The sequence below is a fragment of the Scyliorhinus canicula genome, chromosome 1 (assembly GCF_902713615.1).
Source record: "Scyliorhinus canicula chromosome 1, sScyCan1.1, whole genome shotgun sequence".
NCBI lineage: Eukaryota > Metazoa > Chordata > Chondrichthyes > Carcharhiniformes > Scyliorhinidae > Scyliorhinus > Scyliorhinus canicula.
In genome coordinates, this window is record NC_052146.1 from 237,772,122 (window position 1) to 237,788,276 (window position 16,155).

Genomic DNA, 16,155 nt, shown 5'->3' on the forward strand with positions numbered 1-16,155 from the left:
GAATTTCGGTAAATTATCACTAGTGCATCTGCAATTTCCCTAGCCATCTCTTTTAGCACTCTGGGATGCATTCCATCAGGGCCAGGAGACTTGTCTACCTTTAGCCCCATTAGCTTGCCCATCACTCCCTCCTTAGTGATAACAATCCTCTCAAGGTCCTCACCTGTCATAGCCTCATTTCTATCAGTCGCTGGCATGTTATTTGTGTCTTCCACTGTGAAGACCGACCCAAAAAACCTGTTCAGTTCCTCAGCCATTTCCTCATTTCCCATTATTAAAACTCCCTTCTCATCCTCTAAAGGACCAATATTTACCTTAGCCACTCTTTTTTTGTCTTATATATTTGTAAAAACTTTTACTGTCTGTTTTTATATTCTGAGCAAGTTTACTCTCATACTCTATCTTACTCTTCTTTATAGCTTTTTTAGTAGCTTTCTGTTGCCCCCTAAAGATTTCCCAGTCCTCTAATCTCCCAGCAATCTTTGCCGCTTTATATGCTTTTTCCTTCAATTTGATACTCTCCCTTATTTCCTTAGATATCCACGGTCGATTTTCCCTCTTTCTTCCGTCCTTCCTTTTTGTTGGTATAAACCTTTGCTGAGCACTGTGAAAAATCGCTTGGAAGGTTCTCCACTGTTCCTCAACTGTTCCACCATAAAGTCTTAGCTCCCAGTCTACCTTAGCTAGTTCTTCTCTCATCCCCTTGTAATCTCCTTTGTTTAAACACAAAACACTAGTATTTGATTTTACTTTCTCACCCTCCATCTGTATTTTAAATTCCACCATATTGTGATCGCTCCTTCCGAGAGGATCCCTAACTATGAGATCATGAATCAATCCTGTCTCATTACACAGGACAAGATCTAGGACCGCTTGTTCCCTCATAGGTTCCATTACATACTGTTCTAGGAAACTATCACGGATACATTCTATAAACTCCTCCTCACGGTTGCCTTGACCGACCTGGTTAAACCAATCGACATGTAGATTATAATCCCCCATGATAACTGCTGTACCATTTCTACATGCATCAGTTATTTCTTTGTTTATTGCCTGCCCCACCATCTCGTTACTATTTGGTGGCCGATAGACTACTCCTATCAGTGACTTTTTCGCCTTACTATTCCTGATTTCCACCCAAATGGATTCAACCTTATCCTCCATAGCACCGATGTCATCCCTTACTATTGCCCGGATGTCATCCTTAAATAACAGAGCAACACCACCTCCCTTACCATCCACTCTGTCCTTCCGAATAGTTTGATACCCTCGGATATTTAACTCCCAGTCGTGACCATCCTTTAACCATGTTTCAGTAATGGCCACTAAATCATAGTCATTTACGATGATTTGTGCCACCAACTCATTTACTTTATTCCGAATACTATGAGCATTCAGGTAAAGTACACTTATGTTGGTTTTTTTACCTCTGTTTTGAATCTTAACATCTCCAGTTTTATTCCTTTTGTTATTACTGGGCCTATTCACTGTGCTCCCCTCAGTCACTGTACCTTGTACTGTCGCCCTTATGGATTTCTGACTATGTCTTCTCTGCTTTGCACTTTTCCCCTTACTTCCTTTTGTTTCTGTCCCTGTTTTACTACCTTCCAACTTCCAGCATTGGTTCCCATCCCCCTGCCACATTAAGAAGAAGAACGGAAACTTAGCAACATCAAATCATAATGTGAAAAGAAGATTCAGTAAAGCAATCCAACCCATGTGATGCCCACTGTGCACTGACCAGCATGGTGTTTGAGGGGGTAGAACTTTGTTTTGAACTCCAATCACTTTAAAGGGGGTAAAACGGGCAAAGTCCCATGATTTACTTGCAATTACATGACAGAAATAATCTTTAAGTTTCAGACCTGTTGTCTTTGAAGTCAGTTTGTTTTGGAAAATAAACTGAGAAGGAAGGCAGGCCTAACAACTGGTTCTCTCCCTGCCTTGCTGGAAAATCTGTGTGTGGTTATCAACCTGCTGCCAGAAAATCCCCATGCGAGTGTAACTTGTCTGAATTTGGAAACCTGAAAAGCTGAGACGAGACGAATTGATCCAGCTCTACATTTTCCGTTCCAAAGCTCCGTTCCAAACATCTACCCGATTCAACTGGTACATCTTCACACGAGGGAACTCTGCAAACGTTATCTGACATTTTTATAAAGCCTATCCTCCTAATTTCTGCAGAAACCCTATCTGTTTGTCCTTTATGTGTGTGCTGGGGTAGGGATAGATTAGGGGGATTAATTTATTGAGTCTTTGGTGTATTGGTTGAAGTGTGGGGGTGTTGGATGGGTATCTTTTCTATTTTGTGTTTTCAGTTTTATGTGTAAAATGTTAAAAACCTAATAAAAATATATTTTTTAAAAGAGGTAGATTGTTATATTTCCAGAGTGCAATTGTGTGTTATCTTGTTCTTTCAACCTGTTTTAAAAATAAGTTTTGTTTTATAATAAATCAATAATTCTGAGTTTATTGAAAGAAACCTGGTTTATTTCCGTTATTCTGGCTGTAATAGCACCAAAGATAAATAATTGGCCATTTTGGTGAGTGAATTAAAGTTTTAAACTAATGATACGACCTGTGGAGTAGTGGGGCGAGCTAAACTGCGCATTCCCCTCTTCCCGGTTGTAACAGTACTTGAAACAATTAGGCAGAGTCAATATGGTTTTGGGAAAAGGAAATTGTGTTTGAATAATTTGTTTGAGTTCTTTTGAGAAAGTAACAAGCAATGTAGATGAAGGGGAACCTGTGGATGTGGTATACTCCGATTTCCAGAAGGCATTTGACAAGGTGCCACATCAAAGATTAACTACAAATAATAAGAGCTCATGATGTAGGGGATAACATGAGACCATAGATAGACAAGTGGAGTTGTTACATTCAATAAAGCTTAATGTGGACTAACACAGCAGAGAGGAAAATAACTCTGCCTTGTCAAAGTTCCACCTGCATGCCTGCATATCCCAGAATGCTTTATTTGGCCACTGGGAGATCAATACCAATTCCAGTGGACTTCTGGTCATTCTGGGAGGGTTGGCAAGCGTGCAACAATCCTACAGGTGCCTGTACAGCAGGAAACCTGCAGTCTGAAGAACAAATGGTGGGTAAGATGAACACAGGAGACTCAGAAACTCGCATACACCAACCAGCAACCTGCAGACACTAATGACTTACCCATTTTTTTCAGCATGATTAAGACAATCAACAGCCCAAGCCCACCTTGTTGAGAGCCAAACATGGAGGGGCCTCATGAAGGTCAGGGAAGCATTCATTGTTCACTCAAGAGACTATTTTGAAGAACTCCTCAACCAGGACTCTATCTTTAACTTGACTGCAGTTGCAATCCCTGCTGAAATTCTAAAATATGCAGTGATACACTCTTGCATGGCCGCACAACTTCATATCCCTCTACCAGGAAGAGGAGTGCAGGCCATGGAATTTCAGGGATTCTGTGATCATGACAATATTCAAGAAGAGAGACAGAGAAGATAATTTTAAGGAATCTGTCTCAATCACTTCCTCCAAGTGGCTGAAGAGTTTCCAGAGTCAATGTGATTTTCACCTATCGAGAGGCATCACAGACTGATCTTCACTGTGCAAATTCAAGAAAAATGCAAGGAACAGCACCAACCACAATACACAACCTTTTTCAACCTCACAAAAACCTTTGATTCTGTCAACTGTGAAGGCTTTTTCAGTACCCTCCTCAAATTTGTTTTTTCTGAGAAATATGCTACCAACCTCCACCGACTCCACGATGGCATGCAAGCCATTATCCTCACCAACCAAACCTACACAGACCCTATATCCGAGAAGACGGTGGTGAAACAAGGCTGTGTCATCACACCAATCCTCTTCTCTATTTTATTGGCTGCAATACTGTAACTCTCCTCCAATGAATTGTCCACAGATGCAGTTAATTTACAGAACGGATGGGAAACTGTTCAACATAGGCTGTTTTCAATCCACAATAATACAAATTTATTGAGTTCCAGCATGCAAATTGATTCACTAGGTTAATCCCACAGTTGATGGGGTTGGATTACGAAGAGAGGTTGAGTAGACTGCGACTGTACTCATTGGAATTTAGAAGGTGCGGGGAGATTTTATAGAAACATATAAGATTATGAAGGGAATAGATAGGATAGATGCGGGCAGGTTGTTTCCACTGGCGGGTGAAAGCAGAACTAGAGGGCATTGCCTCATAATAAGGGGAAGTAGATTTAGGACAGAGTTTAGGAAGAACTTCTTCATCCAAAGAGTTGTGAATCTGTGGAATTCCTTTCCCAGTGAAGCAGTTGAGGCTCCTTCATTAAATGTTTTTCAGATAAAGATAGCTAGTTTTTGAAGAATAAAGGGATTAAGGGTTATGGTGTTCGGGCCGGAAAGTGGAGCTGAGTCCACAAAAGATCAGCCATGATCTAATTGAATGGCGGAGCAGGCTTGAGGGGCCAGATGGCCTGCTTCTGCTCCTAATTCTTATGTTCTTATGTTTGTATAAATGACACACGTGTGTGTGTGTGTGTATGTACACTCACTCAGAAACCAAGCTGCAGGTCATTGCTCACTCCTGTTCTGATGCAGATGAGAAAATTAACCTTTTACTAAACTCTCAGAAAATTTAAGTTCCCTTCCAACCAGCTTCTACAGCATAACACTTCCCCTCATTGATTAAGATCTTCGGCAAAATCCTGGAAAATGTAGCTATATTCCTTGGTAGCATCGACAGTTGGCGGCAGACATAGACGACAAAATTCATCTTTGCCTTCAGTATGCCAGCTCAGCCTTCAGGCAACTGAGGAAATTAGTATTTGAGGACCAGGATCTCAAACCCGAGACGAAGGTGAAGGTTTACTCAGCAGCAGCGACCCCGCACTCCCCAAACTCCCATTTGCTTTGAAAATTTGGAGACCTACAGCAGGCACCTGAAAGCACTGGAGAATTACCAAGATACTTCAAATCTGGTGTCAAGAAAGGCAGTCCAACAGCAGCATCATCTCCGAAGCCAACATACTCAGCACCAAGGCACAAACCACTCAAAACAACTGTCACTGGACAGGACATTCCATTTGCATGCCTAACACAAAACTCCCAAAGCAATTGCTTTACTCTAATCTCGGTTGCCGCAAGAGAGTCCCATGAGAAGAGGGGAAATGCTTTAGGGATGTCCTCTACACATCCATGAAAAGTCAAACATCCCTACCAACTCATTGGAGTCCCTTGCTTCTGATTATTCAAAATGGAGAAGGTTCAATCAGGAAGGCGCCAAACACAGTGGGAGACTTCTTTAGGAGCATGCAGAAGCATTGGAGAGAGCACACAAACCTCCAAACAACGTCCATCTGACTGTCTAAATATGACCTGCCCCCATGTGGCAGAATCTACAGCTTGTGTCTTGGATTTATCAGCCATCTCCAAACCTATCGAACTGAAGTGGAAGCAGTTCATCCTCGATCACAAGGGGCTGCCTCAGAAGAAGAAGGATATTAAAATTAAAAGAAAAGACTTACAATATTGCAAAAAAATTGTAATAAACCTGAGCACTGGAAATGTTCTCGAAACCAGTAAAGATCCACCAAAAAGTTGATAAGTAGGGAATAAAGTATACAAGAATAAATTAGCCAGGAATATAAAAGCAGATTGTAAGAAGTATATGAAAAGGAGGAGAGTAGCTAAAGTAATTACCGGGTAGATGCTAGTGTTGTAACAGCTTGACTAGGGGTGAGGCAAGAATATTGTTGGAATATTGTCAGGGCCCATAGCCTTTGCAGTATCCAGTGCCTCCAGCAATTTCTTGATATCGCGTGGAGTGAATCAAATTTGCTTAAGGCTGATATCTGGGACCAACTGAGGAGGCCAAGTTGGATCATCCATTCATCACTTCTGGCTGAAGATTATTGAGTATGCTTCAGCCTTATAATTTGCACTGGTGTGCAGCACTTCTCTTTCATTGAGGATGGGAATATTTGTGGAGCCGCCTCCTCCAGTGAGTTGCTTAATTGTCCACCACAATTCACAGTGGGGTGTGGCAGGACTGCAGAGCTTAGATCTGATCCATTGGTTGTAGGATCGCCTAGCTCGTCTATTATTTGCTGCAGGCAAATAGCCCTGCTTTTTTGTAACTTCACCAGGTTGACACCTGATATGCCTGGTGTTGCTCCTGGCATGCCCTCATGCTTTCTTCATTAAACCAGGGTTGATCCCTGGTAGTAATGGTGGAGTTGGGGATATGCCAGGCCATGAGGTTACAGATTGTAGTTGAGTACAATAATAATGTTTCATGGGTTCTTTCAGTACTGTTTGGAGGTCAAAAGGTTCCACTGCTGGAATTGTTTGGGAAACCCTGACATAGGATATGAGGCACAGAAACACATCATTCAGCTCAAAAAGTACATGTCGATGTTTAACTTCACCCAAGCCTGCTTCAATCTTTCCTCATCTAAATTTAATATTGTGAACCTCTTTTCCCTTCTTATCCCTGTCGATCTTTCTCTTAAATGCACCTATACTATTTGCTTCAATCACTCCCTGTGGTAATGAGTTTTACATTGTCACCACTGTTTGGATAAAGAATATAAGAACATATGAAATAGGAGCAGAGTACACCATACAGTTCATTGACAGCTTCACCATTCAATACAATAATGGCTGGTCTTTGGCTACAAGTCTACTTTCTGCTCATCCCCCATATCATTTGATTCTCCGAGGGACCAAAATTCTATATCAGCATTAAATATATTCAACAATTAAGCACCCACTCTGGGGTAGACAATTCCAAACATTAACAATCTTTTTGAATGAAGACATTTCTCCCATATTTTATTCCAAATTGATCAGCCCTTTGTCCTAGACTGCTCCCCAGTTTTCTAGATGACCCCACCTCTCAGTGTTTACCCTATCAAACCCCTTCAGAATCTGGGGCTGAATTCTCTGCCATTGGGATTCTCCATTTTGCCAGCAGCCCAGGGGTTTCCCGACGGCGTGATGCTGTCCCACAATGGGAAACTATATTGACCAGCCTGTGAAATGGAGAATCCCAACGGCATGCCGCACCAGAAATCTAGTGCGACTGGATGGAGAAACCCGCCCCTTATCTTTCAATGAGATCGCCTCACATTATTCTAAACTCCAGATTTGCTCTCGCTCTCTCTCTCTCTCACACACATCTCTGTCACACACACAACCTTTCTGGCCTTAAAAGCTTACGTTTATAAATATGGAATGCTGTTCCTTGAATTGCAGGATAAAATTTAATAATTAAAAAAATTTGTTTGGTTTTTATTTTTTGAATTTTGTTTATGTTATTTTTAACCGTAATTCCATCTGTATATCCCAATCTTTATTGAATTATGACCTTTGCTTTTTACTTCCTGGTTTGCTGTCTGTGAGAATTATTCAGTGTGATTGGCTGCTTCACCTGCTTGATGATGTCACTCTTCCTGGATGCCACAGATCCTCCATAGATGGTGCCAGATTAAAAATATAATTGGAGTAGGATAAATGAACACGCTAAAGCTTCTTGGGCAGCTTTTTTTAAAAGATCAATGATAAGCTCCATCCCTTTGCCACTATCTGCAAAATCTAGCTGATTGATTGAGCTGATTTGCGAGGCACAATTCCTCCTGATATCATCATACCTGATTTGAAGGGTTATGGAATTTTAAGAACAAATTGTGTTCAGCACCATCCATGTTTGCACTATCTTTTGCACTAGTTTTTAAAACACCAGACTGGAAACAAGAGCGGCAACCACAAACCTGCCCACACCCCCACATTGAATTAATCGTCATTAGGAGTTTTTGCTTATTGCATTAATTTGTAGGCATTCATGGTGGCTGCAAAAACTAATTTGGATCTTTCATCATATGAGTACCAATAGGTAATTTTTTGAAAATGAATTTACTAAGAAACTGAATGCTATATCCCAATCTAAGCAGAAAATATTTCTGTATTTATTTATAGTCATTTTCAGTAATTTGTAATCAGGTTCCTTAAAGTTGATGATGAATTGATACTATAATTTAAAATGCTTGTTATTTTGTGATAAATTAATTCTCAGAAAATATCAATTTTTTTCACGCAAAATATTTTAGTTTAAAACATTAGATTTAAAATGCTATCTAGTTTCACTTAATCATAGCAAATTTTACATTTGGCAATATGCAAATTAATTTGAACAGAAATTTGTGAGGGAAGAAAACATTTCAAAACAGACCATTTGCACCAGAATTGCTGGGGGTGAGTAAAACAGAAACTTTAATGAGTAGCAAGTAGGGAACCATTGGATACATACCTCCTACTCCTTTAGGTACCATGTCTTAAGATGGCATTGGAAACCATGGACTTCTATTTGATTGGTCCATGATTATGCTCGGTAAGGGAAGCAAGGTGACGCAGTGGATAGCACTGCTGCCTCACGGCGCTGAGGTCCCAGGTTCAATCCCAGCTCTGGGTCACTGTCTGTGTGGAGTTTGCACATTCTCCCCGTGTTTGCGTGGGTTTTCGCCCCCACAACCCAAAGATGTGCAGGATAGGTGGATTGGCCACGCTACATTGGCCATTAATTGGAAAAATATTGGATATTCTAAATTTAAAAAAAAAATGATTATGCTTGGTGAAGTACTGTAGTGATTGTGGTCTTCTGCAGTGTGACTGACCAAGAAACTCTCTCACTCTTACTGCCTGCCCAGGGTGACATGGTGGCTCAGTGGTTAGCACTACTGCCTCACGGCGCTGAGGACCCGGGTTCGATCCCGGCCCTGGGCCACTGTCCTTATGGAGTTTGCATATTCTCCCGGTGTCTGCGTAGGTCTCACCCCCACACCCCAAGATGTGCAGAGTACGTGGATTGGGCATGCTAAATTGCTCCTCAATTAGAAAAAAATAATTGGGTACTCTAAATACCCCGCCAGGGGTATTAGAAGGATTTGCAGGCTGATAATCAATCTGTTAGTCACAATGAGTTTAGAACATAGAACAGTACAGCACAGAACAGGCCCTTCAGCCCTCGATGTTGTGCCGAGCAATGATCACCCTACTCAAACCCACGTCTCCACCCTATACCCGTAACCCAACAACCCCCCCCCCCCCCAACCTTACTTTTTTAGGACACTACGGGCAATTTAGCATGGCCAATCCACCTAACCTGCACATCTTTGGACTGTGGGAGGAAACCGGAGCACCCGGAGGAAACCCACGCACACACGGGGAGGACGTGCAGACTCCGCACAGACAGTGACCCAGCCGGGAAACGAACCTGGGACCCTGGAGCTGTGAAACATTTATGCTAACCACCATGTGGAAAATATATAGACATATGAATATGTTGTTTTGGAGTATTTTATATGCATCTTTATTTTATTTCACATTTACATAGGTCATTGACAATGCAACAGCATACAAAAATATACTCACCTCTATCAAAAAGGAATACGAAGGGAGCATCAATATTTTACACAAAGGACGAGAAGATTCTCTGTTTCTGCAGAGGAAGTTGACATCAATGGCTTCTGAACCAATGACTCTCGTGGCTTACAGGAAAAGAGCCAGTCAACTTCAAAACAAGTAGGATAGGAATCCTTACCAGAGACCTGTAGCAGTTACAAGCACTCATCAGTCTTTATTGATAATGTATTGATGTTTTAAAACCGGATATGTGGTGATATTGATGATGTACAAACATAATGCAGCGTTGGACATCACTTTTTTGTTGAGGGTAGTTTAAAGGCCTTTCTTGCTTCTATAGGACACCATTCTAGTTGTATTAAAAGCTGTTAGGCTCTCTAGTCCTCGTTCTTCACAGCTCTTCACACCCCATCCATTACTCATGACTATTTATACCCTCCATGCCAACTCATTGCCAATTCATGGTCCACACCCACCACATGGCCTCTTATAGCCCCCATGCCAAATCAGTGTCAACTCATGATGTCCCCCTTCACTCCTTCATATCCTCCATGTTAACTCATGGCAACTCAATGCCTCTTCATTCAGAATACACTAGTTACAGAACCAATGAACCATATAGTGACAATAGTATATGTGGAACTGCTCCGGAAAAACATTCATTTGTAAATCGTCTTCTGAAAGAAACTGCTACTCCTTCAACCCATAAGTGTCAATCAAACACACCATTAAATATCAATAACAGTTGCTTCAAACACATCACATCTCTTAATCTTGTGCAAGTAAACATTGAAACATTAACAAAAGTCATTGAAAAAACAATTTATTAAAACTATTTAAAGATGTCAATCAAACAAAGTCATCAATTCCGTCCAGCTGTCCAAACAGAACCTCTGTGTAGAAAATATTTTTGTTAATATGAGCTCTCACTCAAGCATGCATAAGGAGGCCATCCAGAGCTACTGAAAGAGTTTGTATACCTGTCCTCATTATGCATGCTTGACCGAGAGCCCAGACTCATAAAAGGATTTTCTCAGCAGTTCTGACAGTTAGACGTGGCATGGGTTAAACCATTTGAACTTACTTTTCATAAGGCTCCCGAATCCAGATAATGGTTCACAATGTCGCTGAGTAACCATGAGTCACTCAGAAACTGGTCTAGCTCCACGCCTAGGAGATGGTCTAACTCCATGCCATGGGGCCTAGGATATGCTTACCTCTTGCAATGGAGCTTGACAGGTTGGGAGTGCAAGATATGGGTTTGCTACCAGCACCCTTATCACGTGCCAGGGAAAATTGGTGACACTGGGAATGGAGGTGTGAGTTTCAGGATCGGGTACCACATACCATTTATCAATGGCTCCAGAGCTGTTCCGACTCCATGAATATCTTAATATCCGTAATCTCTCTAATCTCTTAACAGTTCTGACCATGTAACACTAATTCATGGTTGTGCATACTAAAACTGGAATTAAGGGTTGCTAAGCACAGAAAAGAAGTGGATTTTAAGAATCCTGCTTGATGATTAGAATGAAAATTTTCTGGCTCTTTGCAAGCCTTTTTCAGTGTTCCTGCATGAATGGTCAGGAGATATTTTGTGATGCTATAATATTTTGCCAGAGGTATCACAAGTGGGTCATTGGGTTTCCCAGAGAGATATCTTCTTGTGTTTACAGTTATTTGTTGGAAGAAAGTTAGGAGCAAGCAAGTACAGCCAGGTAGGTCAAACACCTACTGATACGAACATCTACAGACAGAGATTTATGTATATTATGTTAAGACACCCTGCGTTAGTGCACGGTTAATTCTAACCCTACAGGCCCCGGAGTCCCAACAGAAGAGAATTAACCAATATTTCATATAAAGTTTCTGAAATACTTCTTTTCCTCATTTCCATCTCCATTTATCTCTGTTTTTGCTGCAGTTCCAACTGTTTCATTTGTAACTGGATTTTAACCAATTCTACTGATTGTTCATCTGACCTCGGCTGTATTGCCTGTATTTCCTTCAAATATAAATTACCTCCTCATTCTTAGCTCTAGCTGGGTATAACCAGTTCTAATTCCCCTGTCAATTCAACTAGCGGGTCTTTGTGAAGCCCCTCCAAATAAACCAGAGTTAAGTCTTTGACCTGTAGAAAATGCTTAACAGGTTTCAGGCCAATCCTGTTGTATCACTGCTAACCTAGTGTCTCTTTATAATTTATGCTGTAACCCAAATTTGCCGTCTAATGTTTTAAAGACCAGTCGAGCCCCCGATTTATGTTACAACTGTGGGCTAGTGCATGGTTGATTCCAGCCCCAAAGATCCCGGAATCCCAACACAAATGAATTAAACAATAATTCGTATAACGTTTCTGAGCTATTTGGCCCTTGACTGCTCCAATGACTTACTGATACCAGATATGTAAGTGAAGCACAAAAACTGTTCGTTTATAACAAAAATAGAGATAAGACATAGAATAAGCATACTAGAATAATGGCCAGCTAATCTACTACTCCCCACCCTCTACCTAAACACACACAAGACATACACAGCAGACGGAGGGGGAGGGAAAAAAACAATGAGGGTTAATGTGAGATGGAAGATGAGTGCCCTTGCTTTGGATGTTAAAGTTGTTTTTTAGCTAGCCTTCCAAGACATGGAGTGATTGAGAACCACCAGTTGGATGGCGTACAAGTATCTTCTGGCTGGAACATTAAGTCCGAATCTCCAGACAGGAATTCCCTCTGGGGAGTCACGTTTACTTTTCTTAACCTGGGTTTTCTCCCAGAAGATCAGCTTCAGGCCTGTATAATTCTTATTTGTTTCCAACTCCACCAGAATGTTCCCTAGCTTTACTCAGGAATTACAAGAGTTACCACAATATTTTAAAGAGGGTTATTTAAACAACTGGCCCTGCCTGCAGCTGTAGCTGGACGGAACATCTTTGCAGTTCTATCTGATCGTAGAGAGAAAGGCCTTTACTTTGAACCTTTAGATCCAACAGGTAAGAGAGAGAGATCAGGCTGTGGCACTCCAACTTCTTGATCAAACCAAAACTAAACCAGATGAAGCCTTCCTGTCCTTGGCAGAGCATTCCGGAATGGTCAGCACCAATCAGCACAGACTATCAGCCTGGCAAAGCAAACAACTTATTGGCCAACAGCCAAGTCCATCAAGGTGAGCCATCACCGATGCCAGCACATGCCGCTGGATCACTTTAAAAAAAAAATAAAGATGAAAGGGAAGTCCATCATAAAAGTGTAGGTCCCAGTAATTCCCAGGTACAAAAATTATAAAAGCCAAAACAAGAAAATAAAGGGAATAAACAAGGGATAATGTGGTATTAACAGGAGGTTGCTTACAATTATTTTGTTATCCGATTTGCTTGTGGAGAGCCTAATTATCAAAGCAGGCTGTGACATCAAAATGGTACAAATCTTAATGATTTTCAAAGCATTTTAATTCTAGTGTTTCACGTGTAATGTGGTAGTGGATAAAGGAAGTCATACATGCCAAGGAGATAAATTGAAAATTAAGATTGATTGAACATATCTGTCATGGTGCTACCAAATATAAATACAGACAGTTGCATTGATACTGACTTTGGGAATGTACTTTCAAGTTACAATAAATATAAAGTTTGATATAGAAATCTGCTACTTGCTGCATTGGCACCTACAACTAACGTGAACTGAGTACATGGGGATAGTAATCTTGGACCATGTGCCCATTGGCTGGAGATTTGGCTTAGATCGGGACGGGAGCAGAGGCCGGGGCGGAGGCTCGATTGGGGTTGTTGGCAGATAGAGGGTTTTGTGACAAAGTGCGGACTGTGATTAAAAATTATGTAGAATTGGACCAAAACAGGGAGGTGACAATGGCAACATTTTTGGGAAGCGCTAAAAGCAGTGGTCCGAGGGGAGATTATCTTGTTTTAGGCACATGCGGATAGGAAAAAGAGGGAGGAATATGAACGTCTAATGAACGAGATAGTGGAGGTAGATAAGGTGTACTCGAGGGTGCCTACCACAGAGGATTTGGCAAGGAGGAAAGAATTACAGGGGCAATTTGATAGATTGACGAGGAGGGTGGTAGGATAGCTGCGTACGGCAAGAGGGGTGCAGTATGAATACGGAGAGAAGGTGAGTCGAATGTTAGCGCATCAGCTGCAGAGGCAGACTGCATCCAGTGAAATATTGAAGATACAGACTGGGGATGTGGTGTTGGAGCCAGGAAGATAAACAAGGGTGTTTAGGGATTATTATAAGGAGCTGTACAGGGCGGACTTGGGATGTGAAGAGGGAGACATAGAACAGTTCTTAGACCAGGGGTGGGCAAACTTTTCCGTGCAAGGGCCACATTCAGAAATTCACAATTTTAAAGGGCCGCATAGTATATTAAGTAAAATAATTAATATTTTAAATAGCCAAAATAAAAGGTCTTTAAAGAAAAAAAGCACATTTATTTGAAAAACAAAGTAACTCAGTAAATAACAGAACAATGTCAATGAGAATGATGCATCTGACTGCAGTCATTTACCAGTTTGTTGAAATCAGGTGTCAAGTTGCTTGTGCTGATCCTTAACACTGACAGAAGCACAGCCTAGCCGAGTCAACGATAAAAACGCGCGTAGTGGGGTGGATGAGTGGGGCTGCCTTATTGGTCGGTTTAGTTGGGTGTGCGACCAATAGGAGTCCAGGTTACAAACATGCGGCCCGCCAATGAGGTGCCTGGAATCATAACCGGCATTTTTGAAAAGCCGCCGGGGAAACGCCGCTGAAGTAAATGCGCTTATTGAATAAGCGCATTTACTTCAGCGGCTTTTCCCCGGCGGCTTTTCAAAAATGCCAGTTATGATTCCGGGCACCTCATTGGCGGGCCGCATTGCCCACCCCTGCACTAGAGGACCCCCTGGGACTGAGGGAGGTGGAGATATTGGACAGTATCAGGGGTATGAAGTTGAGGAAGGCTCTGGGGCCCGTTGGCTACCCCGCGGAATTTTATAAGGAGTTCGCGACGGACCTGGCACCACACCAATTGGGGCATTTGATGAGGAGGTGGAGAAGGGGGAGCTGCCGGAGACGATGGCGCAGGCAACTATCACGCTAATACTGATAAAGGGGAAGGACCTGTTGTAATGTGGGCTGTATAGAGCCATATTGCTGTTAAATACAGACGTCAAACTGCTGGCTAAGTTCTTTTTATAACAAATAATTTTATTGAGGTATTTTAGGCGTATAGAAAAAGTGGCATTATACAGTACAAAAAAAAAAGAAGCCAAAACACAAATTACAAATTAAACATAGTGCAAACCACAGCTCTGTTCAGGCACGGACCTGCCTCAATATCCTCCTACTCTACCCTAGCCCCCCCCCCGCTGACGCTTACTCCTCTGCAAAGAAGTCAATAAATGGCTGCCACCTTCGGGCGAACCCTAGTAGCGAACCTCTCAAGGCGAACTTGACTTTCTCTAGGCCAAGAAAGCTTGCCATATCTGATAGCCATACCTCAGCCCTTGGGGGCTTTAAGTCCCTCCATGCGAACAGTATTCGTCGCCGGGCTACCAGGGAAGCAAAGGCCAGAACGTCGGCCTCCCTCTCTTCCTGGACTCCCGGGTCCTCCGAAACCCCAAAGATTGCCACCTCCAGGCTCATTACCACCCTGGTTTTCAATACCCGGGACATGACATCTGTGAATCCCTGCCAATACCCCTTGAGTTTAGGGCACGACCAGAACATGTGTACATGGTTAGTCGCCCTCTGGCACATCTAGCACACTTGTCCTCCAGCCCGAAAAATCTGCTCATCCGGGCCACCGTCATGTGGGCCAGACCTTAAACTGGATCAGGCTGAGCCTGGCGCATGTTGCGATCGTGTTTACTCTGCTCAGGGCTTCTGCCCAAATACCGTCCTCCAGCTCCCCTCCGAGCTCCTCCTCCCACTTAAGCTTCAGGTCCTCGGTCTGCGTATCCTCAGCTCCCATTAGTTCTCTGTAGACGTCTGAAACTCTACCCTCTCCCACCTCTCCCCTAGAAACTACCCTGTCCTGCCTCCCTTTCGGTGAGAGACATGGGAAGGACGGCACCAGTCTGCGTACAAAATCCCTCACCTGCAAGTATCTAAAGTCATTCCCTCAACTGCTGGCTAAGTTGATGGCGGGAAGGATGGAAGGTTGTGTGCCGGGAGTGGTTGCGGAGGACCACACAGGCATCGTAAAGGGCAGGAAATTTTCTTGTAATATAAGGAGGCTGTTAAATGTGATTATGACCCCATCGGGAGTTCAGATACCTGAGGTAGTGGTGTCCATGGATGCGGAGAAGGCATTTGACCTGGTGACGTGGCGATACCTGTTTGAGGTCGGGGAAGGTTTGGGCCGAAGTTTGTATCATGTTAAATGTGGCACCGAGGGTGAGTGTGCGAACCAATGACATGGGTTCACGGAACTTTGAACTACACAGGGGAACAAGGCAGGGGTGCCTGCTGTCGCCGCTGCAGTGTGCACTGGCTATAGAGCCTCTGGCTATGGCTCTTTGGGGGTCAGCAGAGTGGCAAGGGATTATGAGGAGATGAAGGGTGCATCAGGTGTCGCTCTATGCTGACGACCTACTGTTGTATGTTTCGGAACCCATTGGAGAGCATGAAGAGGATCATGGGCTTGTTGGGAAAGTTTGGGGCATTCTCAGAATACAAGTTAAATGTAGGGAAAAGCTTAAGTGTTCCCGGTGAATGGGTTGGGTCAGCGAGCCAACTTGGGGAAGGATGCCAT

General features: G+C 42.7%; 1 protein-coding gene across 3 annotated transcripts in view; it reads left to right on the top strand.

The window, feature by feature from the left end:
* LOC119972701 (clathrin heavy chain linker domain-containing protein 1-like) overlaps positions 1–16,155 on the top strand; it is a 132,504-nt gene that overhangs the window by 2,860 nt on the left and 113,489 nt on the right. For 2 of the 3 annotated variants that reach the window (XM_038809828.1, XM_038809839.1), the window contains exon 2: positions 9,377–9,564. In XM_038809828.1, the coding sequence (XP_038665756.1) occupies positions 9,377–9,564 (188 nt within the window). The other variant, XM_038809849.1, reaches the window with a different exon arrangement.